This window comes from Prionailurus bengalensis, chromosome E4 (assembly GCF_016509475.1).
Source record: "Prionailurus bengalensis isolate Pbe53 chromosome E4, Fcat_Pben_1.1_paternal_pri, whole genome shotgun sequence".
Taxonomy (NCBI): Eukaryota; Metazoa; Chordata; class Mammalia; order Carnivora; family Felidae; genus Prionailurus; species Prionailurus bengalensis.
In genome coordinates, this window is record NC_057360.1 from 25,106,310 (window position 1) to 25,133,364 (window position 27,055).

The 27,055-nt window shown below is 37.7% G+C and overlaps 1 protein-coding gene across 2 annotated transcripts in view; it reads right to left on the bottom strand.

The window, feature by feature from the left end:
• Positions 1-27,055, bottom strand: part of DHX9 (DExH-box helicase 9) — a 52,206-nt gene that overhangs the window by 15,000 nt on the left and 10,151 nt on the right. Inside the window, exons 4-15 of one of the 2 annotated variants that reach the window (XM_043568667.1) lie at positions 16,680-16,794; positions 15,092-15,204; positions 14,172-14,320; positions 11,806-11,852; positions 10,059-10,195; positions 9,607-9,696; positions 9,348-9,509; positions 9,130-9,207; positions 7,721-7,912; positions 3,219-3,360; positions 2,704-2,786; positions 102-258 (exon numbers count right to left, since the gene is read on the bottom strand). In XM_043568667.1, the coding sequence (XP_043424602.1) occupies positions 102-258; positions 2,704-2,786; positions 3,219-3,360; positions 7,721-7,912; positions 9,130-9,207; positions 9,348-9,509; positions 9,607-9,696; positions 10,059-10,195; positions 11,806-11,852; positions 14,172-14,320; positions 15,092-15,204; positions 16,680-16,794 (1,465 nt within the window). Of the gene's footprint in view, positions 1-101; positions 259-2,703; positions 2,787-3,218; positions 3,361-7,720; positions 7,913-9,129; positions 9,208-9,347; positions 9,510-9,606; positions 9,697-10,058; positions 10,196-11,805; positions 11,853-12,665; positions 12,777-14,171; positions 14,321-15,091; positions 15,205-16,679; positions 16,795-27,055 lie in introns of those variants that run through there. The other variant, XM_043568668.1, reaches the window with a different exon arrangement.

The window sequence follows — 27,055 nt, forward strand, 5'->3', positions numbered from 1 at the left end:
AATGTCTTTAGAACTATTATTCCAATCTCCAAGATTAAGAAAATCCAAACACTAATGCATAAAAGAAGTTTACCTTCCCATCCCACCTCCAAACTATTTACCTTGAACTGGATAAGTCCTTCCGTAAACTTCAATGATGGGGCAATTGAAGAAATATTCACAGAACATACTGGTGTCAATAGTAGCAGACATGAGAACAATGCGAACTTCAGGATAAGCCTGAACCACATCACGCAACACTACCAAAAGGAAGTCAGTCTATTAAAACACAAATGAAAATACAATCGCGTAAGTTCATTCTAATGAGAGACACCTAAGAGATTTCTTGTTATGCAGACATCAGTGAAATTCAGGTTCTTTGGTAGCTTCCAGAAGTGTAACATAGAGGGCCACTGTGAAATTCAGTAGAATTTTTAACAACAGTTTTTAGACTAATAGGGATTAGATGGGGATTAGAAATGAGTGCTATTTGGACAGGAGAAGAGGAAAAAAAAAAAACGACCGCAAAGAATTCATCAAAATTTTCAGTGAAATTTCTATTTGTAGGCAAACAAACTTTAGCTACAGAAAATGGGAAAGCCATGAGCCCAAACTCAGTTATCCAACCACCTGCAAAGCTAAAATGTTTTACAATGTTACAAAGGTTGTATTTGGTTCATTCAAACAAAATAATGGCCAAAATAGTTATTACTTAATAAGGTACCGTACCCATCTACCTACCAAATTAACACAAAAGCTACAGCCCTATAGCTGTAAACTCTTCTCTGGCTGCAAAGCCCTCTTGCTCATCACTTTCTGCCTCCCTCAACTACAGAAAACGATCCCGAATTTTTATTCCTTTTCATATACCTTTCCTCTCTCATCTATGCAGGTACCCTACAGACATATACATATTTCTATTGGTTAGTGCTATCTAGATGTTTACTTGTATTTTTTACTTAAAGAGTTTTTAAATTGCTTTGGCATTTATCCTTAATCTATCTGGAAACTGATTTTTGTATTTAGATAGGAGGCAAGGATCCAACTGCACCTATTTCCTTATGGATGACCATCTGTTTCCAGCTCTATTTGCTGTAGAACCTATTCCCCTTTCCCAGTGACCCAACGCATCATCACTCTTTTACCAAAGGTGCATTCAACACACCATCTGTTTCTACACTCTGAATAATTCAGTGGTCAAATGGTCAACCCAGGGACTATACTATCTCAATTACTAGAACTTCCAAGTTAAGTGCTGATATCTGGAAAGCCAAGACTATCCTTTCTGCTCTTCTTCAGAAATCCTGGCTATTTGGGGCCATAAATTTTCCCTGTAAATATTCATAATCAGCCTGTTAAATTCTATGAAAAACACTGATGAGAATTTGATGAGAACTGCATTCAAACCGCATCAACTTGGGAAGAATGGACATCCATATGATTGATTTATTCTTTAAGTACTTGACATTCTGACTACAGCAATGTTATCTTTTGTTTTCTAGCTGTTCATTTTTAATATACAAAATACAAATGACTCGGGTAATTAACCTTTTAATCCAGCAGCATTGAATTTTCCTATTCCTCTATTATTTAGAATAATTCATCTGTAAGTTGGATAATTTAGGATAAGGTTCATCTGAAAGAGAATATAGTTTCTGCAAAGGTACTTTTTCATTTTTTCATTGAATGGTACCTTCCTATTGACCTGACAGTCTTTGAAGGAAAGCTGACCAAAACTTTTTTTTTATTTTATCTTTTTTAGGAAAATAGCAATGGTGATCCATGAGGTTTCCAGTAGGATTTGGAATAAACTAAAAACACTGGATTGTACCCATGCTGGTGAAGACAGTTTTGAAACATTTCATTTTGATTAAGTTCATTAGAAAAAGAACTACAGTTTTCAAGAGATTCTAAATGACAAAAACCACAAAAATTTTATCCTACTGGAAAGTTAAATTTCAGATTTTAAAAGTTATCTGATAAACCAAACTTTCTTAGTCATTTTAGCTCAACCATAAAGGTCAAAGTTTTCTCAAAATAAAGATGGCTAGCAACAACAGCTGTAAGAGTCCTGTCTGAAGAAAAGGCCAATGAATGTTTTGAGCAACAGTGGCTTGCTAACAGTTTGAATGACATATTGTCTATTCAATGACACCTCTGGATATGGAAAATAGTGGCATAAAAACAAATTGTTGCTTTATGGTATCAACCTTCAAATCATACAATTATATAGTAATTGTATACAATTTTTGCCAAAGACCAAAAAAGGGAAGGGTGTGAAATAAATTCTAGTTTCCTAATTAGAGCATGATTATCATTAACATCGGAAAAGATCAGAGCTGCACACATCCAAAAAGACATTACTAATTCTATAAAATTTAAAAATAATATTTACCATAGATAAACCTCCAGTTCAAAGAAAAATTGATTATTAAAATTCTACCAGTGATTCAGTCATAAATAGTTCAGTTGCTGAATTATGCTAGCTCTTACTAATCACTGCAATGACACTTAACAAGAGAACTTTACTTTCAGAATTCAGTGCATTTAACCAAGAAAAAAAGGTTTACTGCCTGTGCTAAAAACAGTTGTCTACTGTATTAGTGACTGAAGTTTCTGATTTTGATAGAAGATGTAAAGTGGGGAAAGGGAAAGACATTCTACTTTTTTAATTTTTTAAATTCAGAATCCTAGCATTAGTACTTTAACTCTCAAGTTACTCACATTTATGTCTCTTTCGTGTATTTCATCTACAATTACATGACTGATTCCTCGAATGCCTGCTTCTAATTTTCTTAGGAGCACACCTGGAAAAGGAAATGAGAGCAACACCTGGAGTTAAGTTTCTATGTTGATTACACTAGGGAAGTATAAAAAGTGAAAAGAAACAAACTTCTAGACAATTACTATGCTTTAGTTAATATAACCCCACCATCATTTTAAGAATGACACAGCAACCTGAATACTTAAGTTACTAAAAAGGTTAACAGTGTACTCTGAAACATATTTGTTTGACGAAAGAGTATTAAAAGATGCAACTCTACTAACCTAAGCTACAACAAGAGGGTAACTTCATGCTCTCCATTTTGGAAAAAAGTCCAGAAGTTCTATTTAAACTGGAATTCTAAGACTGGCTCCTGAGTTCTCATTTCTAGCCACTCTGCACCGTACCAAGTTTTCTTCATAAACGACACAATATAAACCCCCAGCGAAAGGCCAAAATAAAACCCATTACTGACCGACAGTACAAAACATTATGCTGGCATGAGGGCGGGGAAGGACGGACTCAAATCGAACACTGTAGCCACAGCTTTTCCCAGGCTCTTCTCCTCTCTCATATGCAACTCGCTCAGCCACGGAGACTGCACTTATTCTCCTGGGCTGAGATAAGAAAAAAAGAAAGTCATTCAAAAGCTAAAAAAACTACAGTTATACTTATTAGGGTGACTAAGTTAGTGTAGTAAATCTGTCCCACTGCCAGATCACTGCCAGCTCAACAATCAACACAATTAATAGTAATGAGCTTTTCAGCAAACTCCAAAATTTATTATGATAAATCATAACAAAAACAATTACCATTTAATTCTGTGGCAAGACTCTTAAAAATGCCGTTTTTCATTCTGTATATAAAGGAATCCTCAGGTTTTTATAGAAAATAAAATTTCTCCACCACTGGGCTAAATGCTTAATGATATTCAGAGTAATTTTCCAGCAAGGAAGGGGGTAGGCACACAGTGGGAGTTGGTTCCTGTAACTTCGCATCAAAGCGAGGGCACATGTTTAAAAAATTATTTAACTGAGCTGTAATAGCTTTTAGAAGGTAAATACGCTCCTTCTTTGCCATATGTACTATGACCATCTTTCATTTGATCATTTTATTAACTCATAAAGTAGTCTTTGAATATTTGTATCAGGAGCCATAGACAGTGCTAGAGATAGAAAACTGAATGAAATCACGCCTGTTCATGGCTTACATGGAGAGGAAAACTGGAGTGTATATTAATATTTCCAGCAATAAATATGCTAAACCCAGGGGGAATGCCATAGGCTAATGTTTTAAGCGTTGGACCTTAATTTTTCTGAAAACAAAATCTTCTGAAGTATTCCATATTCTTGTAGGCACACAATATTTACATGGTGGATACTATGGCTATTATGATATCCTGGAGGTACATGCAGATTTATAAAGACTGAATGCTTCGAAGTTGACTTGAATTTGATTTTGTCAAAAAATTCTTGATGGTAGGGTTATAAAGTACAAGTTCCTTGCTTGGGAAAACTTTTTCTGAGTTTCATGTTTAAATATCAGTATGTTATCCCAGGTTATGACAGTACTATTTAAGAAATCAGAGAATAACAATCTTAAAAAGAAAAGAATCCGTAACAAAAATTCCATGACTTCACTAAAATTATCAATATCCTTTGAATACAAAAAAATGATTTATGATTTTTCTATCCTTAATTTAAGAGTCTCTTAGGTCATGGGGCTAATAACCAATATAGGTAAGTATGCAATCACCTAGTTCATATTTATCCTGTCCACATAGGTATTAAACGATGCCTTCTTGAACACATGGTGTTGAATTTTCCTGAGCTTATACTCTGCTTTATGTACCTTGATTTGGTGACCTATGCTAGTTTTTACTGACCACTACTGACCTGTACTCTGCACCTCACTAACTGTGAACAAGCATCACATGAAGAACTGAGCTCTGTATTTATCCTTCAAGAGAAGAGTTCTGCTATATACTTATATCAGGAAATGTGAAAATGATATTCCACTAATAAGCACAAAATACAATGTTTTCCGGGACCTTTCAAGAAGTTTGCTGCATTCTACAAACAGGTAAATTCCGGACACTGCTATTATCTTCTTGCTCTATTTTTGTCTCTTCTGAAGTTCTCAACATTTCTACTAACTAGGTGACTTTAGAACTTCAAATCTATTAGGATATTTGACTCTTTGGAGGTATATTCATAGGTTACTGGATACTTGAGGGTTGATTTTTATCTCCCTGGTGCCACTTTCAGGTCTATCATCTTTGTAGTTTCCAGCCTTCTAAAATGACTACAGACAGGAGATGGCATATTCCTTAATTAGTACCTATTGTAGTTCTTAACTCTATGGCCCCCAAACACAACTGTCTTAAGAGACTCAAGAAAGCCAGGAATGAAGAAGGTTATAAATTAACATAAGAGGTGCTAAAACAACCATCTTCAGAAGCACTATGGGCCACATTTTCTTGAATATGCACAGAAAACACCAGTATCAAGAGGACTATTCATCAAAACAGCAGAGAGACAAATGACCCTGTAATCTTCTTCCCTTAATTTTTGTATCCTTCTCTGACCTCTCAGCTTCCAGTTTCCTCAACAGTCTTCACTTTAAAACAAAAAAAAATCCATTTAAAATACATCTTGAAGAAAGATTTTATTCATAAATGATTTGATGGAATTTTTCCTAAGAGTATGATAAAGTGCATAAAAGTTTATTAAAACAAAGGAAACATTAGGACATCATACAAATTTTTAAGCTTTTAAAGACTTATTACAGGGGCGCCTGGGTGGCTTACTCGGTTAGGCGTCTGACTTCAGCTCAGGTCATGATCTCGCGGTCCGTGAGTTCGAGCCCCGCGTCGGGCTCTGTGCTGACCGCTCAGAGCCTGGAGCCTGTTTCAGATTCTATGTCTCCCTCTCTCTCTGACCCTCCCCAATTCATGCTCTCTCTCTGTCTCAAAAATAAATAAATGTTTAAAAAAAAAAAAAAAAGACTCATTACAGGAAAAAGGCATCAGAGACTGATTTTGGGACAAGCACTAGGACAAAAAGATTCAATGTAACAGTTCAGTCACTTGTTCAAAATTAGAACACAAGCTACATTCCCAACTGATGTAAAATTTAAAGCGTAAGTTAAGTGACCACCTGTTATGAACATTCCATCCAGAGAAGATGAAATAATTCTCTGAAGTATCTTTCAGCTTCATGATTCTATCACTTTATCAAAGAAAACAAGAGGACTAATAGAGAAATGAAAGCTGTTTTCATATGCAAAGAAGTAAAACATTTGACACACCCTTCCATCCTGTAGCTCACTGCTTACATTTGTTATAGTCTATCTATGGAAACCTGTGCATTTTACAGATCAACCCATTGTAAATGTCCACAAATTATTTGGGAAGAGACACAGGCTAGTAAGCAAGTTATACGAAGTTGAAGACTGTAACACAAAAGCCAATTTTGTCTAGAACACATAAAGCCATTTTTGGCTGGATCAACTTGGCTTTGACATTTATTGGATGGCTAGTGCGAACACACCTTCTTACTTAAGAAACGGTTTTATTCTACTCATGACATGTGAACCACTTTCTGAGTGAGAACACAGGTTTTCAGCTCATCTGCTGAATTCTGCATTTCTTCCTAGATGACTATTTTTGAGATTAAAAGTGGAGAGTGGTAGTAAGGAGGGTGGGCAGAGGATAGCTTAAGACTCCTAACAATACACCTCCTACAAGATAGGTAAACATTAAGAACAAGGATATTTTACTGATCACAGTACTTGGGGTTAGAACTTTCACTGTAAGGCAAAGGATTCACAGCCAGTGTTGGGAGTGGGAGGGGTAATCAAAGAACATTTTGAGAAAAAGAAGAAAGCTAAGGATCCTTTCCTAGAAAAAAATGCAGACTTGCCATATCTCTTAAGCCTAAGATAGCACTGATTTTTAATGCAACATTCATTCCTTCAGTGATTCTTTTTTAGGCTAAAAAACCCAACTGTCATATCAAACACAGAAACCAATTAAAAGATATACCTCAATTTCAGAAATTTTTTAAAAATATGATTTGTACATATACACATAAACGCACAGGCACAAACATGTTTTGCTATTTCAAGGTTCACAACTCCTTCCCAAATATCAACTGTGTGTCCCAGGTTATGAATCCCTAAGTCAAGGTCTGAGCCAGCCTGAGAGGTGGTATCTAGTTTATTGCAATGCTCTCCTTCTAAGTGCCAGAAGTACTGGGTTAGAGCTGATGAGAACTGCTTTAACCTGAGAAGATTTGGAAGAGCTAATCAGCTCTTCCCTATTGCTAATAAGGTAATACAATGTCGTAGTTAAAAGGAAGAATCCCAAAGGCAAGTCAGTTGGTTTTGAATCCTAGTTCCACCATATCCTGTATTAATAACTTGAGCAATTTATTTAGTATCTTTTTGTACCTTAATTTACTGAAGGAGAAATATTAAACAAAATAATAGGTACATCTTACAGTCATAATAAACTTTAAAGGAGTTAAAAAAAATACCAACTGTTTAAAACAGAACCTGGCAGAGAGTAACCATTCCATTAGCGTCAACCATTACCTGTTCTGTTAGCTTGCCTACTCTTGCTCTCAGTATTAAGGTGGTAAGATGGAGAGGACCAAGATTTGCACGTGAACTTAAGGAGAAAGTACTCTCAGTCCTGATTCTAGGCCAAAAGACTCCCCCTAGCCAGGACAAAAAGAATCACTCACATGGCTCAGTTCAGCCCATCAGTGTAAGAAATTAGAACAAGACTTAAATGCCTATTTTTTTTTTTTTTTTAATTTTTAAAGGGTCTAATGTTCTACCAATTTCAGTACCTTATGTGGCTACAAAGGGGAGTTAATCAAAGAATTAGAAATAGCCTGGCCACTACGTTTTTCCTACTCTCAAACTCGATCAACACCAGACACATACCTTCTAAGTTGGCTTACTACTTACCTGAGTTACTACAATATTACACTCTGCTGCTCGGTCATTCTGGATGAAGTCATCTAGAATAAACTGTGGAACCTGTGTAGTTTTACCACATCCAGTAGCGCCTCGGATAATGATAACTGAATTTTGACTAATTGCTTCCAGGATTTCACTTTCAAATTTCTTCACAGGCAGCAACTCTCTCTCCTGTAAGATCTGTTTTATAAAAGTTACATATCAGTCAAATTTCTACCAACATATACATTAGAAGCAACTGTCTTAATCCTAAAAAAATTTCCCATCTCTATAAAAACCCTCCTTTCCACTAGCTCCATACTCAAAATACATTTTTGGGAGAGCGCGCCTGGGTGCTCAGTTGGTTGAGCATCCGACTCTTTTTTTTTTTTTTTTTTCCCAATGTTTATTTATTTTTGGGACAGAGAGAGACAGAGCATGAACGGGGGAGGGGCAGAGAGAGAGAGGGAGACACAGAATCAGAAACGGGCTCCAGGCTCTGAGCCATCAGCCCAGAGCCTGACGCGGGGCTCGAACTCACGGACCGTGAGATCGTGACCTGGCTGAAGTCGGACGCTTAACCGACTGCGCCACCCAGGCACCCCGAGCGTCCGACTCTTGATTCTGGCCTCAGGTCATGGTATTGCGCTCCACTTCAGGCGCCAAGCTGAGCAGAGCCTGTTTAAGTTTCTCTCTTTCTCCCTTGTCCCCTCTTCCCCACTTGTGCACTCTCTCTAAACTAAATTTTAAAAACCACATTTTTTCCATAAAACAATATACATATTTATATCATTAACAGAACTATCTCTTCACTAAGTTTCTGAAGAATCTATCTGTGGCCTTGTCCACACCCTTATTTTCCTCCTTTCTCCCTGAACATTCAATACACATTCCCTTTCTTGTAACGTGTTAATGTTGTTTTACTAAGGAAATAGTTAAAAATGCCAAAAAAAAAAAAAAAAAAAAGGAGGGGGTATTAGCCTAATGTCTTCATTTACATTAGAATCCCAGGCTCTTGGGGCACCTGGGTGGCTCAGTCAGTTAAATGTCAGACTTTGGCTGTCATGATCTTGCTTCTCAGGCTCTGTGCTGACAGCTCAGACCTTGGAGCCCGCTTCGGTTTTCTGTGTCTCCCCCTCTCTCTTGACCCTCCCCTGCTCACGCGTGGTCTCTCTCTCTAAAATAAACAAACATTAAAAAACAAAAAACAAAAAAAAACAACCCCAGGCCCTTAATTCAAAACTATCCTCAGAGGTAACTACAATTACTGGTTTCATAAATACCTTTGATCTATATTCCTAGAAGGGCAAAATGTATCATCCACTGTTTTGTTTTGTTTTGTTTTTTTGTCTTTTTTACCCTACCTATAAAGTTCTGAAGCTCTGGGTACCATATGTCTAAAAACTTCAATGACTTACTGCTTGCAAATCATGATCCTGTTCCAGCTGGTACATTAACTCATTCTTGAGGTCCATGCTAATTTGTTCTGGAGTAGCCTGTAAAATGGGAAGGCACAATCAAACAAAAGTACATAACTTATATTTAAATTGAAAAGTTTTTATAATCTGGATATCTTAATGAAATGTATTCAAAAGCTTAGGTAAGAGTCTGAGCTCAAAAACAATGTTGCACTCACATAAGCCAGGGGCCCCTCATCAATGTTGCTACTAGTCCAAGGATTCCAGTTGGATTGTGGAGGTGACCAAGGAACCACACCAATTTGGTTTTGTCGCTGAGATGGCTCAAAGTGAGCCAATTTGCCAAGGTTAAGTACAACAGGCAGAAAAGGATCCTCAGGCTATTAAAAAACAAGAAAAACAAAAAAAGGCAATACCAGTTAGTTGTCTGACTAGAGATGTTCAATACAAAGGTGTATTAAATAACTGTATGCTTACTGGGGGCACGATCTCAAGATTTAGCTCCTGAATGACGTTTTGCAGCTGATGCTCTAAATCTTGTGAGAGGTTAACTTTGTAAGGCTCCACCTACCGAAAAAGGAAAGCCATGAAAATTATGTAATATACATACGAATAAAAATTATGTCACATATGAGCACTACTCAAAACTACTATAGCAGTGTTAAGAGCATATAGTTAACTAGGTCTACAATATTCATAAAACAAACAATAAGTCAATTCCCTGTCATGAAAAAATGACTTTAATGATTATTTACTCATTGCCCACTCTGAACACAGCATCACGCCAGACAGAGGATTAGAAGGGCCATTTCCATTTCTTGAGGTAAGATTCCTAAAACTATGAATTAAACTTCTTTAGCCAAATACAAATCAAAAGCTAAATTGAATCTTAAGAGTATCTCTCTGTACTACTAAGTCTAAAGACTCACAGTCTCTCCTTCTTTCTTCTTTGTAAGTCCAGAGTAAGCTTCAATTACTCCGAGATGGTAGAGTTGTCTGACAAGTGACAGGGCACAGGACTGTGCTGCCAGTTTTTTATTTGATCCATGTTCGCGTGCGAAAATCCCTATAATTTAAGGTCAGGATTACCAAAGACAATAGGATAAGTCATCTGAGTAAAGAAAAATCTCATCATAAGTCCCAACAACTAAGGGGCTTAGGTACAAAAGTACCCCCCCCCCAAATAGAGTAGGTTGTAAATTCTTTTTCATTCTAACTGCTAACCAACAGCAATTGCATTAACAGCGTATCAATTATCTTGATTACAGGCTGATACAAAGACACAGACAAATCATCATTATGAAAGCAGTTAACGTATTTCAACAAAGTTGTCACTATATCATCTGGCATTAAAACAGAGAAAGAAAACATAGTTTAACTTTTGAAAAACAGAATAAGGAATAAAAATGGGTCGAAAGTGGTCACTGATTCCAAGAATCGCTGATAGTCTATAAAGAATAAGATAATAAATAGTTTAGGCTTGGCAGGCCATATCGTGTCTGTCATAGCCACTCAACTCTGCCTTGAAAGCACGAAAGCATCCACAGACAACACTTAAACTAGAGTATGACAAACTATCGGCCCAAGAACTAAAAATGGCTTATCTGTTTTTAGAAGAGTTATAAAAATAACAACAGGTGATAGATGTGACCCGCAAAGCTTAAAATATTTATGATCTGGCCTTTTACAAAAGCTTGCTAGCCCCTGACATAAACAAACGAGTGTTGCTATGTTCCAATAAAATTTTGCTTATAAAACAGGTAGTGAACTTATATTTGGCCGGAGGCCTGCAGTTTGCTGTTCCTGGCACCAGAATGAAGCCAGCAGCTACTCAAATTCTTCAAGAAAATGGCACAAATTAGACTGCCTTTATCCTCATCCCTTAGTATCTCATCCACTCAAAGTCTAACTTATTTTTAAAGTCTAGGATAACAAAATTCAACATCATCTCTTGATGATTTGAAGATATGATTTTATGAGAAGTCTTTCATATACTATAAATCATTGATGTTAGTTCCAGAATTCTCAAGCTGGATAGAATCTTAGGCTGTTCTCTCAATTTGCAGATAAGTAAATGGAGTCCCAGCAACATTAGGGACAAAACCAGGTACACAGGACTAGTTCCTTCCTTTCAAGTATAATAACACTGCCTGCTTTAAACTTATGGTCTTAGAATAGAGAATACATGATCAGATCTTTGTCTTTTTACTTCCTTTATGAATAACCGCAACCTCTTTGTGTTTATTTTGGGTAACTTTCTCACCTCTTCTTGACTCTATGACTCTGAAATGCTACACATCCACCTTTGGCTTCAAATGCTATCATTTAACTTACTTTCTAAATTTCACTTTGCTAGTTTTACCTGAACAAACTGGGAAACATTCTCATGTAGAAAGATATTAATAAAAGTTTTAAAGCTCTCTAACACTGGTAGACTCCTAATTGCCTACCTACCATCTCTTCTTACCCTTTGAAATATACTAACATGATCTCTTTTTCACATGCAAACTGGGAAACTGAGCCCTCTAATTCATAGAATTACTAATATTCTAAAATACCCCAGATGCTACCTTTCAATTAATACTCTTTCAGTTAATATAGCTTCACATATATGTGGCTGAAGACTGTTACTCCACTATGGAAGACTCAGAATATCACAAGAACAGTAATACTTACTTCTGCCCAGCTGCTTGATATAAATGGTCATTTCTGCAATAAAGCTCCTGTAACAACATATACAAACAAGGTTAGGAATTTCACTGTTAGAAATGACTAAATCCAGGACTCCCAAATCAGGCAGGCTTTCCAACTGCTTAGGCAAGTCACAGCAAAAAACCATTGTAAACACTTATTTCTGTTCAATCCTAGAATAAATCAAGTGTATGTAAACTTCAAATAATGTACAACATGGCACAAGACAACCATAATCAAAGTTGACAAGCCAACTGTTCACAAAAAAGAAAATGTTAAGGTTTAGATGTTTACTTACTCCAAAGGTTGCAGTCTGAATAGCTAGAACACATTCAATGAAAAGGAATTTTCCATTTAGCCTGGGGCAAAGAAATAGGCCCCAAATTCTTGAAATTATAATTGTGATTATTTTAAGATCGCTTTGCATGGGCCACCCACTAATGACTTCAATCTGTTAAGATAAGCTAAATATATGCATGCATTGCACACATACACGTGAACATACAAACACTATGCATGCATCTGTGGCTCCTGAGGCAGGGGTCTGGTATATGCCTGCAGTTGGAAGCAGCCCTTGATAACAAAAAACTTATATCACACTTATTTATTAAATCAGAGAACAAGATATTTTTTTTGGAAGTTAGAGCTAAAACCACTAGCAGATTCTAGGGAATGAATTTAGGTTTCAATAAAGCAAAAACTGTCCTTTGAAAACTGTATGCTATCTGATCCTTCCACTGCTCAGGTACATTCTAGCCTTGACTCTGTGCTTTGAATAAAAGGTTAGGTAAGGCTTAAGAAAAAAATAAATGTTAGACTCCTTCCTATACCTCTTGTGAACTGACCTTCAGGCACAGCGGCTTCAGGGGTCAAAGGCCACTGGCTTTCAGGGGAACAACATCCACCCTTTCATTAATGACACCGATGCCAGTATGTTTCTCAGCCAGGCTTAAAGTCAGCACTCAATCTCATTCTCCTCCACCTAGGGGGAACAGCGACACCAGAAATCAGTTTACAATAGTTTTCCATGTGATTGCTTAGTTCAGCCTAAGCAGCAGCACATGTGTGTTATGAACACAGACCTCTGGTGTTGCTGTCTGTTATGCCTTTAAATAAAGGACATAAGGAGATGCTGTCCTAGCTCCCCCAACGGTCTTTTGCCTCCCTCATTGTCATATCCTGAATTCTTCAATTCTTTGAATCAGGAGTCATACTGGTATCAAACATGTTTTACAACAAGCTTGGTTTATCTGTTCTTAAAGTCACCAAGTGATACTAATAAGCTCAATCAGTTCAGAAGGACAACATATTAAAGAAAAATCAATAAATGGATCCTTCCTTTATAACCTCCAAGGGTTTTAGAAAGTCTGATGTCAGAATTAAGTATTTTGAGAATTCAGGATTGAACAAACAGTAGGAAGCAGGGGGAACCATGCTCTGAACATCATTTTGATCATAGTGTCAAAATTTTATTTTGGTAATAATTATTTTAGGATTACTAGATGTAATGAAGGGAGAACACTCTGATTTTCAAGGAAAATACTTTTAATGCATTTTGAGTAATTTATTTCACATAAAGGACAGCAAATTAAATCATCCAGAAGGCATCCATAGCCTTCTTTACCTTCCAATAAAAATACAGTGCCCCCAGAAGAGTCTAATCCATATGAGCCTTCCTGGGAGTAATAATTACTACACCCTGGAATGCTCTCAGGAAGAACAGCAAGCAGGCTGAGAAACATACTGTCAACTGTTACAATGACCTCCCTTTATGTTCAGTTTTATAAACTTAACAGGATAAAAGTAGGCTAATTTAACTCACGTACAAAGACTGAAGCTATCCTTCAGCTTTACAATAAGCCTTTACACACTTCAACAGGACTCAAGAGCTGGCAACTTTCAAAGCTAAAGGGAAATTTGGATCTAGACGCATGCAGTTCACCCGAGACTTTGAAACTTGAGTGTCTAACTTGATCCATTAAATAATCCTTACTACTACCTTTAACAATACCACAGCGACAGTAAATAAACTCACCACCTTGGGCTAATTGTTAAGCCAAACACAGACAAACCACCACTTGTGGCTATGATTTTTGCCTCTCACAGATACAAAGGAGAACCTCAAAAGTCTAGCAACACAGATTTTTGCAGAACTTCTAAAAATCACACACCTAAGTGAAAATCCTAGTAAACTACTAATTACAAATCAAGGACAATTTTTCTTGCGCAACTTGTTTTCACAATTCACTTCTAATCCACAAACTGAATCAGAGAACATGTACAAAAATAGAACGATGAATATACAAAACAACCTAACTTACTATAGAAGGAAAAGACTGAAACAAGCAAACCTGTTGTGATCAGGACCCACTTGGGTGTACTTATATTCTCCTTGGATCTTTTCTTTTTGGAAATACTGGTTCAGGCGAGCTTTAGCATTTTCCAATGTCCAGTTTCCATGAAGCCCAGCATTTAAATCCACTTCTTCTGACTCTAAAGTCTGTTGAATCAATGATAATTAAATTTGGCTCCATTAATTTTAGTTTAGTTATGCATATTTAAGGTAAAGAAATTTAGGGGTGCCTGGATGGCTCAGTTAAGCATCTGACTCTTGATATCAGCTCAGGTCATGAGCTCATGGTTCATGGGTTTGAGCCTGTATCAGGCTCTGCACTAACAGTGCAGAGTCTCCTTGGGATTCTCTCTCTGGCCCTCCCCCACTCCACTCTCTTAAACATTAAAAATTATAACAGTATCTTCTTTGTGCCATCCTTTATAATGCAAAAATGGTTTTTAAAGTTTCTAATCCTAGTCAAAATTGAACCAGAATTAGTTTTTACTGCATCTGGTGGTCCTATTGTATAAACAAGCCATTAGCTAAACGTACTGTATTTAAACTGTTCCCAAGAAACACTGACGAATTTTTTTGTTGGTTTTAACACTTCAAATACATTAAGTGGAAAAATAAGCTGTCCTATTAAGACATTTTTACTCTGATTGCTCGTGAAATGAGGTTTACTGAGGTACCTACATTTCCTGTAAAGCAGATGAGGACACATTCTACCACCTGAAAAATACTGTTATTTCACAGGCGACCCTAGTGACCAGAGTTAATGGGTAGATTGGGTTTATGCTGTCTTGTGTGAACAAGTACTCTCAAACGACAACTTAAAAGAATCACCAAATTATTAAACTGAATTATCTTGAACGTTGCAGTGAATCAAGCACTAAGTCACAATCCTGGATATGTGACAAAAGATGACAGCCTTACCGCTTGTACTTCTTGTTCTTCCTTTCTTGAATAATAGTCTTTCAAGTTGGCTCCTCGATCCCATGTGGGCCCAGGAGGACCATAGCCAGAGGCCCCAACTCCAGAATTATTTTCTATTAAGGAAAGAAATTTAGTGTTCTCTTAATGAATCAAACTGTAGGAAGATCCTAAAACATTACAAAAGAATATTCTTAGAGCTTGGCATTCTGTAATTAGAAAGCCAAAGTTTCAATTATTTGGAAATGGGCCCCAAATCTTCATGACTTACTTAAAAAGTGTTTCATGATTGGAGTATAGGTCTAAATTGATAATCTCAAGGCTTGTATGTAGAGGGGGGCTCCTGGCAATGATCATAAGTTACTGACAATCTAGCACACATTTTCAAGTTGATTAAACTTGATACCTGATTAAATTTGTTAAAACTGCTTCTTTGCTAACTATGACCTTGAGAGAAAACTGTTAGCACTAGTGACGGGGATTAGGAGAAGCTGAAAAGGTGTAAGAAAGTGATGAATCTTGGTAGGAAAGCAGAGAAAGATAGTTAATAAAGATAGTGAATATTGCCTATTAGCTCTACAAAAATTATGACATCCTTTTAAAAAAATTTACTCCTCACAACAATCTTCTTACAAAGTAAATACTACTGTTATTATCATTTCATAAATGTTGGATCTGAGACTTAAGCAGCTTGACCAAGATCCTAGTAAATCTTTCCTATACTGGGCAGACCAATAAAAGCTTTGATAATAATATATAGAATTCAGCAACACTTTGGATCCATAAAGTAAACAAGTCTACAATATATCTGGGAGGAATTAGTCAGAAACAAGAAAGGGCAACAGGGGTGTCTGGGTGGCTCAGTGGGTTAGGCATCCAACTCTTGGTTTCAGCTCGGGTCATGATCTCACAGCTTCATGAGTTCAAGCCCCGCATCAGGCTCTGTGATGGTGGTGTGGAGCCTGCTTGGGATTCTCTCTCTCCCCCTCTCTCTGCCCCTTGCCCACTCACACACACTCTCTCTCTCTCAAAAATTAAACTTGTAACAGATAAATAAAATAAAATATGAAAATAAAAATAAAAAAGAAAGGGCAATAAACAAGACCCTTTAATCAAATGTTCTAGCCTGTGCAAAATCTAGCCAGAGATAAAAATTAGAAGCTGGAGCACCTGGGAGGCTCAGTCGGTTGAGCATCCAACTCTTGATTTTGGCTCAGGTCATGAGCTCACGGTCTCATGGTGAGTTCTGAGCCCCGCACTGGGCTCTGCACTGAAGAGTGTGGGGCCAGACTGGCATTCTTGCTCTCCCTCTCTCTGCCCTGCCCTCACTCTCTCAGATGCATGCTCTCAAAATAATTACAACTTTAAGAAAAAATTTGTAAAAGCTAACAACAGCTAAGGAATCAGGCTATACCATGTTTAATAAGAGAAATCACTGGTGGTATTTGTAAATTTATGAAGCCCCTGCATTCTCTCAACATTATGAGTTTACTATAGTAATTTCTTTCTATCCAAATGAGAAAGAGATGATAACGAAGCAGGATCATGTGTATCTTATCCACTGTCATACATGCACTTTCAAGTCCCTTACCTGCCTTAAGAGCCAAATGGGGAGGAAGAGGTCCTCCCATGGTTGCTGGTAAACTTTCGCCCGCATTTGCCGTGGCATCAGGTGTATCAGTAAGTGGAGGTGGGGGAGGTGCTACCTGCAAGAGGAAGAGACAAGGTGGTGTTAGTAATTTCACCCTCACAGGGACTAGTAAATTCTTTCACATAAAGGAAGTCCACATGTCACCCCTTCGTGTCTCCATAATATTAGTATCTTTGTTTTCAATGATTAAAAAACTATTATGTTCTCACTTGAGGGAGAAAAAAGGGTAGTAAAAATTATTCATAATTCTCCAGCTGGAGATTTTATATGTAAACGAGTAACAGTTTTTCCCAAAAAAGTCCATTTAGTTTATGGTATATAGTTAATCTTTTTCCACTCAGTAGTTTTATAAATACATTCCACATTCAAGAAGCATCTGTCAGGACCCTTTCTATGTAGTTTTGGGTACTGAGGAAAAAATGAACAAGAGAGACAGCTGTCCTGTATTTACAGAGCTATATTCAAATAGCTGTATTATATTTCTACATTCTTACAAAGCTAAACAACACATAATAGGTCAAGGACAATATAATACTGCCAAGAAAAATTATGCAGAAAATAAAAGGGACACTATGCAAGACCACTATTTAAATGAAGTGAACTAGGAAAGTCATACTCCTAAGTGACTTGGAGAGAGAGATGAAACCGAGGAGACAACCAAGAGTATGGGTAGAAAAGACTTCCAGTTGTCTTATATACATTGTATATAAAATGTAAAATATTTTACATACATCTTTTACTTCTTTAAATATTAATCTACATGAATTTTAATGACTTACTACTCCAATGAATGGAAGTAGTACGCATAACTTAGGCAATACCACGTTGATGAACATTTAGCTTGTAGCTGATCTTAAATTATAGAACAACACTGCCACAGACTCTTTGTATTTTGGCTTCTTTCAGGAAAGATTCACTTAAGTGAAATGCCTGGAGAGTGCCTAGGTGGCTCAGTCAGTTAAACCTCAACTTCAGCTCAAGTCATGATCTCATGGCTCGTGAGTTCAAGCCCCACATTGGGCTCTGTGCTGACAGCTCAGAGCCTGGAGCCTGCTTTGGATTCTGTATCAGTCTCTCTGCCCCTCCCTTGCTGTCTAATATAAATAAACATTAAAAAAAAAAAAAGTGAAATTCCTGGGTTAAAAGGCATCAACACCTGGGGTGCCTGGCTGGCTCAGTTGGTGGAGTGTAGACTCTTGATCTCAGGGTTGTGGGTTCAAGCCCCATGTGGGTGTAGGGATTACTTAAAAATAAATTTTTTTAAATCTAAAAGGCATCAACATTTTAAAAAGCACCATGGTGCATTACAGAAAAATTGCAATTCTATATGTGCATCAGCACTATATATATACGACAATCTATTTCTCTACGTCTTCAATTCTGGAAGTTATAGCAAGTGTTTTATACCTGTACCAATATTAGCTCAGTTTTTTGTTATAACAGCCTATTATTTTAATTTACATTTCCTTTGCCTATTATTCTATCTGGATACCCATTGTTCTCATTAATTTCTAAGAATTTAACATTTCAGTGCTATTAATTTCTTGTCATACAAGTTGCAAGTAAGTTTTACTGTCCTTTTCCTTTTTTAATTTTGTTACTACTGCTTACTGTCCAAAAAGGTTATTTTGTTTTTGTTTCTTCATCAAATCTAGTTTCTTCTTGTGCTAGCCTCCATACAATGGCCTCTCCTGTCCAAAACCTGTTCTGCATTATTTTATATATATTTTAATTTAGAAATAGTATTATATAATTACTGTAATCTTACAATAGTTAAAAGTCTTCATTAATATGTGGTAGGATCAGCTGGTATACTTTCAAATTCTTCTTGGCTATTTTTCAGCAATTATTTTTCCTAATTAACTTAAAATTTTTTTTAATGTTTATTTATTCTTGAGAGAGAGGAGACAGAATGTGAACAGGGGAAGGGCAGAGAGAGAGGGAGAGAGAATCTGAAGCAGTCTCCAGGCTGAGCTGTCACCACAGAGCCCAACATGGGGCTCAAACCCACGAACCGCGAGATCATGACCTGAGCCAAAGTCGGACGCTCAACCAACTGAGCCACCCAGGCGCACCCCTAATTAACTTTTTAAATCTAATTCATCAAAGAATGTTAAATTTATACAATTTACTCAAGGAGAATGGCCTTCTTAACAAGGAACTGATTGACATGATAATGCAACCTCCCACCCAGAAACACGGTATGGCTCTACATTTCATCAAGTCTTCTATCTGTTAAGACAATTCTCCATGAATATCTGTGGCTCTCCAAGTCTTGTTTAAACATCTTTTCAAGGAGGTTTGAATAGCAAATAATAACCTTGGAAGGCAGAGGTAAGATCTTACTCCAGGGTAGGGAGATTTATTTTCTAATGAGGATAGTAAAAAAGATAGGGTTGCAGTTTTGCCAGCAGCTCCTTTTTTTTTTTTTTTTTTTAAGACCGCCAGTTTCTTAAACTCCAAGTACCTCAAGTGTAATACCAATTAACTGTGCCCTCAGGATCTACCTGGACCTGCTCCATATTGTCCCCAAAAGATTTAAGGAGATGGGGGGGGGGGGGCAATACAAACATGAAGCTCATGCTGCCTGCTATCCCATGAGTAGTAAACATCCTTTGTCTCTAACTCAGAAGTCCTGTGTCTTCTGCCATTAGGCTGAATCATTAGATTGCAAGTATGGTAAAATCTCTTTAAGACTTAACACTATCCTTCAGTAAAAATCTGTCACATTGAGAGTAATGGCAGTGGTAAGTGGACACATTGGGTCTTGTCTTAACTTTACAACTATCTGCAAAGAAGAACTGGTTTTGAGTTTTTCCCCCTAATCCACTGGGAGTAAAATTTTTGTAAATACAATGAAAATGAACTGCTAGAAATATAAATCAGACATACAAAATACAAGCCCAAGTTCTCTAACTATTATAGTCAACAAATGTAAAACTGCTGTCACTCTATTAGCATTTCTAATTGTGCACTCCTTTTTATACTTACCACCATAACAAACATTTTGAGCAGTGCTGCTCCATGTTTTTACACCTGTTTTTAGTATTTACTATTATTTTTACTATTGTTTAAAGATCTTACTTATTTTTAATTGTTTTAACATTTATTCATTTTTGAGAGACAGAGGACTATGAGTGGGGGAGGGGCAGAGAGTAGGGTAAAGAGACTCTGAAAGCAGGCTCCAGGCTCTGAGCTGTCAGCACTCACGACCCGTAAGATCATGACCTGAGCCAGAGTCAGATGCTTAACCGACCTGAGCCACCCAGATGCCCCTAAAGATTTTATTTTTAAGTAATCTCTACACCATCGTGGGGCTCAAACTCACAATCCTGAGATTAAGAGTTGCACGCTTCACTGTCTGAGCCAGCCAGCTACCCCTACTATTATTTTTAGAGGACACTTTTCAACATGCCAAGAAGTATTTTTCTACTTCATTTCCTTAGTACTTTATTTGTAATAAGCATTTTATCAAATGCTTTTTTTATTTCAAAAAAAATTTTTTTAATGTTTATTTATTTTTGAGACAGAGAGAGACAGAGCATGAATGGGGGAGGGTCAGAGAGAGAGGGAGACCCAGAATCCGAAACAGGCTCCAGGCTCTGAGCTATAAGCACAGAGCCCAACGCGGGGCTTGAACTCACGAACCGCGAGATCATGACCTGAGCCAAAGTCGGACGCTTAACCGACTGAGCCACCCAGGCGCCCCTCAAATGCTTTTTTTTTAAACCTCCACTAACTCAACCACTGAGTAGTTAGCATTTTTCTCTCAAAAAACTCAATGTGATGTAGCTAGAAAGTTCGACTACAGGGTTTTGCTTCAGATGTACTGGAGGTGTCATGTAAGATATGGTATGTACACCATACCACTTTTCTAAAATATGAAAAGTTTGAATTCTCAAACCCACCTAAGCACATGGTTTTTTGATAAAGGAATATGAATCTATAGTATTTACTATTGTCTTAATTAACCTTGGGATGGATTATTTATCTTTTGAAAGGGTTATTTAAAATTTTTACTCATCACTTTTACTTCTTTCTAATTCTATAAAATTTCTGATTTTATCTTTATTAATTTCTTCTTACTCTAAGTGTGTTCTATTTTCCTGAGCTGAAAATCACTAGTTTACTCATTTAAAAAAAAAAAAACTATTTCTTATGCAATAATACAAGCATTTGATGTTTGAGTAAATGACAATTCCTCTAGCCTTCCAGAGTTCTGACACTGCTAAACAGCCTGTAATTTTCAATTTTCATTTAAAACCAAGTGTTTAAATTTCCTAATGTTTACGATTGTTTTGGTCCCTTTGCTACTTTCTCACATTACCATTTTAGTTTTGCCAATATACACATAAGCATTTTTATTTTTTTTATTTTTTATTTTTTTTTTTAATGAAATTTATTGACAAATTGGTTTCCATACAACACCCAGTGCTCATCCCAAAAGGTGCCCTCCTCAATACCCATCACCCACCCTCTCCTCCCACCCCCCATCAACCCTCAGTTTGTTAGCATTTTTAATAGTAAGTGGGGATTGGTATGTTGTGAACTGTTTGTATTTTCTGCTTTCTTAAAAGTTTATTTTGATATTAATACTGTTACTTCCATTTTATTTTGTACTTCATTTGCCTAGTATAGCTTTACTCTGGTCTTTACTTTCAATCTTTCTAATTGGAAGACTTCTTTTATTTTATAAAGATAGCACATAGTTTGAGGCACAGTGTTCTTCCAAGGTTAGGGCTGTGAAGGCACAGTACAGTTTATTCTAGGGACAGCTCTAACAGCCAAGTTCCAGGAAAAGAAAAACAGTGGGCAACACTGGTGCTGATTTGTCTTTCTTTCCACCACCTTGCCCACTCCATGTCCAAAATGCTGTTCTACCTCATTCTGTATCTATGTAAATTTAAAAGAAAAATCTCTTCCTCAAGACTTGAGGTGTTTGGGTGGGGTAACTTCCTGTTTTGCAGTGACGAAGAGTGTTACAAATGGAATGCTTCTATCTCCCCAAAATTAGTTATTTTGAAATTTAACCTCCAATGTGATATTAGGAAGCAGGCCCTTTGGAAGGTGATTAGGTCTTAGGGGAGGGGCCCACATGAAAGAGATTGGTGCCTTATTGAAAAGGAGAGAGCTCGCTTGCTTTTTCTGCCACGTGAGGATATAGAGGAGAGCCTCACCAGACACTGAATCAGCCAGAACCTAAGACTTACACTTCCCAACTTTCAGAAGTGTGAGAAATATGTTCCTGTTGTTTATAAGCCACCCAATCTATGGTACTTTGTTAGAGCAGCCTGAACCAAATAGGAAGGATTTTCTTTAAATCTTTAAATTTCTTGATCAATGAAGATGAAGGTAGAGGGAAAGAGGGTATTAGCCACCTGTCTCCACACTTTGTGGAGTGGCCCTGGCCAGCTCAGTCTGTGACAGTTTTGAGTCCCCTATGGAGGATGACCAGTGTCTCCTTGTTAAAAGTACACATCCTGTTCACTACTTTCAAGCTCAAGAGACATATGTGACCTGCCTAACACAGAGAAACAGACACAGAGAATTAGGCAAAATGAGACAGAAGAACATGTCACAAATGAAAGAACAAACCACAGCAAGAGACCTAAGCAGAACAGGTATAAGTAACATGCCTGATAGAGATTTTACAGTAATGATCATAAAGATACTCTCTGGACTTGAGAGAAGAGTTGAGGACATCAGTGAGACCCTTAAGAAAGAGCCTGAAAACATAAAATAGAACCAGAGATGAAGATGGAATAAATGGCAGGCTGGAAGTAGAGGAAAAAATTAAGTAGAAAATGGAGGAATGGAAAGCAATCAAGCTAAACAAAGAGAAAAAAAGAATTATGCAAAATGAGAACAGACTCAGGGAACTCAGTGATTCCATCACGCACAATAACATACATAGTACAGGGATCCCAGAAGAAGAGTGAGAAAGGAGGGTAGGAAATTTATTTGAAGAAATAATAGCTAAAAACTTCCCTAATCTGGGGAAGGAAACAGATATCTAGACCCAGGAGACACAGAGATCCCCAACAAAAATCAACCAAAGGAAGTCCACACCAAGACATAACCAACAAAATGGCAAAAAGTAGAGATAAAGGAAAAAAAAATTAAAAGCAACAAGAGAAAAGAAGACAGGTACATATACAGAAGAAAACCCATGAGGCTATTAGTGGATTTTCCAGCAGAATTTTTGGCAGTTTGAAGGGACTGGCATGATATATTCAAAGTGCTGAAAGGGAAAAAACTTACAGCCAAGAATATTCTACCAAGGAAGTCTATCATTTGGAACAGAAGGACAGATAAAGAGCTCCTCAGACAAATAAAAACTAAAGGAGTTCAAGATGACTAAGCCAACCCTACAAGAAGTATCAAAGAGAACTGTTAAGATTGGAAAGGAAAAGACCGTTAAGTATGAAAAGTAGGAAACACAGAACCAGTAAAAATAAGTATTTCTATAAAAAGTCAGTCAAGGGATTCACAAAATGAAAGGATGTAAAATAGGACACTATATACATAAAATGTGGGGGTTGGAGAAGCGTAAAGAATGGGTTTTTAACTTGTTTTTGTAGTTTTTCTTTCTTTCACGGTTTGCTGGGTTACTTCTGTGATATACTTGGACTGTTTTCTCTTTATTCTTTGCACATCTGTTAGTAGTTTTAATTTGTGGTTGCCATTAGATTGTATATGATACCTTCCACATATATCAGTCTGTATTAAGTTGATGGGTTGCTGCTTGGGATTCTCTCTCTCCCTCTCTCTCTCCCCCCACCTCAAAAAAATAAACTAACTGAACAAAAAACTTCTGGGGGTGCCTCCATGGCTCAGTCAGTCAAGAAATCTGACTTCACCTCAGGTCATGATCTCACGGCTTGTGAGTTTTGACCCCTGCATTGGGCTTGGCACTGACAGTGCAGAGCCTGCCTGGGATCTCTCCCTCTCTCTCGGCCCCTCCCCACCTTGCGGGCACACACTCTCTCAATATAAATAAGTAAACTAAAAAAAACAAAAACGAAAACAACTTTTAACAAATTAAAAATTAAGTAAATAAATAAAAACAAAAAGCTTCTGCACAGCAAAGGAAACAAACAAACTACAAGACAACCAAGGGAATGCGAGAAGATATTTGCAAATGACATACCCAATAAAGGTTAGTATCCAAAATATATAAAGAACTGCTACAACTCAACACCCAAAAAATAAATAACCCAATTAAAAAATGGGTAGAAGACATGAACACACATTTCTCTAAAGACATCCAGAGGGCCAACAGACATATGAAAAGATGCTCAACGTCACTCATCATCAAGGAAATACAAATCAAAACCATAAGATATCACCTTGGACCTATCAGAATGGCTAAAATCAAAAACACAAGAAACAACAAGTGTTGTTGAGGATGTGGAGAAAAAGGAACCCTCCTGCACTTGTTTGTAGGAATGCAAACTGGTGTAGCCACTGTGGAAGACCTGTATGGAGGTTCCTCAAAAAATTAAAAATATCAACTAGTGATCCAGTAATTGTACAAGGTTATTTACCCAAAGAATTCGAAAACACTAATTTGAGAGAATATATGCACCCTTCTGTTTACCACAGGATTATTTACAATAGCCAAATTATGGTAGCAGCCCAAATGTGCATTAGGATTCTCTCTCCCCAACCCACACCCCTCTCCCCTGCTCGTGCTTTCTCTAAACAAAAAAACAAACCCTGACAGATCTCACATTCCAAGACCCACAAGATGGTAGCAATCTGTAAAATGCCTCTTAAAGGGCTTGTGTGCTTGGACTCACTTGCCCCAAGGCTCAACTCAGAAGTAGCCAATTGCACCGAGTTAAAGTGAAAGGAGGCAAGGCACTTGCTTATATTAAAACCTTGGCCCGAGGGGCAGGTATCTAATTTAACACACACATCTAGAAATCTGTACCCAGGAATGGAGACCAGTGGGTGCTGTCTTTGCATGCTTCAGAGCACCAGTACCTCCCAGAAAAGAACTGTAACTTTACACGTGCCTGGTGCCTTAATTTTTGTTGCTGCTGCACAGGGGATGCCTCTTGATCACCTGGCTCTGGAGGCCAGGGAAGCTTGTGTTCCTGGTCACATACAACTGTAATAATGAGCATTACCCAGAAAGGAGCTCAAAAACCTGTCTGTGGCCCCAAATTTCATGACTGCTGCCAGAGAACACCTCGACTTTGCCTGACTCACTCAGGTGCCCTGTGCAGCTTATGCTCCTGGGTCTCACAAGTCTGTAACCCATAGAAAAAGTTCTCATTTTTTTTGAGTAGAGTTGACACACAATGTTGTATTAGTTTCAGGTATACAACATAATGACTAGATAAGCTTGCTGGAGACAATTCTTGAACAGCTACTGCACCCATAGCACAAAAAGAGGCAACAGACCCAGGAGCTGAGTCTGTCTGTAAAGGAGGCCTACTAGCTAATCATGACTGTGGCCCAAGGAAGAGGCTTCTAATGAAAGAAGCATCTCTTTCATTAGAAATGAAAGGGGCTGACTGTAATCCTTTCCACAGACTTCTGAGAGAAGGCGCTATCTTTATGTTCTTCTGTTGTGTTCTAGAATGCCAGTGTCTACTGAAGGGAAGCTTTACATTGAGCGCTTTTTGCAGCTAACACCCAGGGATGCCTTCTGATTGCCCTGCTCTGGTGACCAGAGGAGCTTTGCATTCTTGGGGTCCCCTAGGAGGGTGTCAATCAGAGCAGCGGTTCTGGGCAGGTTACAATCCTCAAGGCACTGTACAGTGGACTGAGGCACACCCCAGTCTTTCTGTGAAGGTCACTTTGCTTGTCCTGAAGCTCCAGACAGAGGGGCAGGCTTCAGGTTGGGCACTCACTGGCTATGGAGCTGCTCTGAAGGAATGTATGCTATGGAAGCCATCTTCGTGCTCTCCCTCTCCTTGCTTCAGCTTGCTGGTATCTCCCAGAAAGGAGACTATACACTTGACTGAAGCCCCCAAATTTGCAAATGCAGCCCAGGGAACACCTCCAGATTATCTGGCCCTGGTGGTCAGCAGGGCTTATGCTTTTTGGCACCTCAGAACCATACATATCTGCATTACTTTTAGAAGCTGCTGCCCGAGGGTCTGGCTTCTAGTCTGCGAATCTAGGTGCTGAGATCCTACCCTCTGGACACTGAGAGGTCTCAGCATATGCTCAATTACTAGGAGCTATTAAAAATATAACAGGCTGCTTGGTCAAGCACAGAGGTTTGAGAAACAACCAAGAGCTGGGGCAGGGCTGAATGAAAAAGTTCATCTCCTACACAAGGCCACTCCTTCAAGACTTGGGAGAAGTTGTTTCATCTATTGTATAGGAACCAACATAGTGAGGCAAAATGAAGAAACAGTAATACCTGTCAAAAGAACAAGATGAAACCTTAATGAAATGGAACTATGTAATTTACCTGATAAAGTCTTTAAAATAATGGTTATAAAGACACTCTTCAAACTAGGGAGAGGAATGAACACAAAACTTCAACTAAGAGATGGAAAATGAAAGTACGAATTAGGTAAGTCACGGAACTAAGAAATACAATAACTGAACTGAAAAATACAGGAGAGGTGTTTAACAGCAGACCAGATGAAAAAGAAGAAAGAATCAGTGAACTCAAAACCAAGGCAGTGGAATTCACCCAATGAGAGCAGCAAAAAGGAAAAAAAAGTGAAAAAATGTAAAGATAGCCTAAGGGACTTCAGGAAAACATGAAATGGACTAAGAGCTGTATCATTGGGCTTCAAGGAGAGAGAGAGAAAGGGGCAGAAATCTTATTTGAAAAAATAATGGTTGAAAATGTTCCTAACCTGGAGAAAGACAAAGATATATTCAAAGTGCTGGGAAAAAAAAAAAAAAAAAATTCCAACCAAAAATACACTACCTGCCAAAGTCATCATTCAGAATTAAAGGAGAGAGAAATTGTTTCCCAGGAAAACAAAAGTTTGAAGCATTCATGACCACTAAACTGGCCTTACAAGAAATGTTAAAGGGACTTCTTTAAGCTGTAAAGAAAGGGCACTTATTGGTAACAAGAACAAATTATGAAAGAATAAATATCTTTTATACATAAAGCCAGTATGACGGTTAACGACAAAAGTAGTAAAAATAACTATGATTACAATTGGTTAAATGATACACAAAATAAAGAGATATAAAATGTTATCATCAAAAATATGAAATGTGCAGGGCGCCTGGGTGGCTCAGTCAGTTGAGTTTCAACTTCAGCTCAGGTCATAATCTCACAGTTCGTGGGTTCGAGGCCCACATTGGGCTGTGCTGACAGCTCAGAGCCT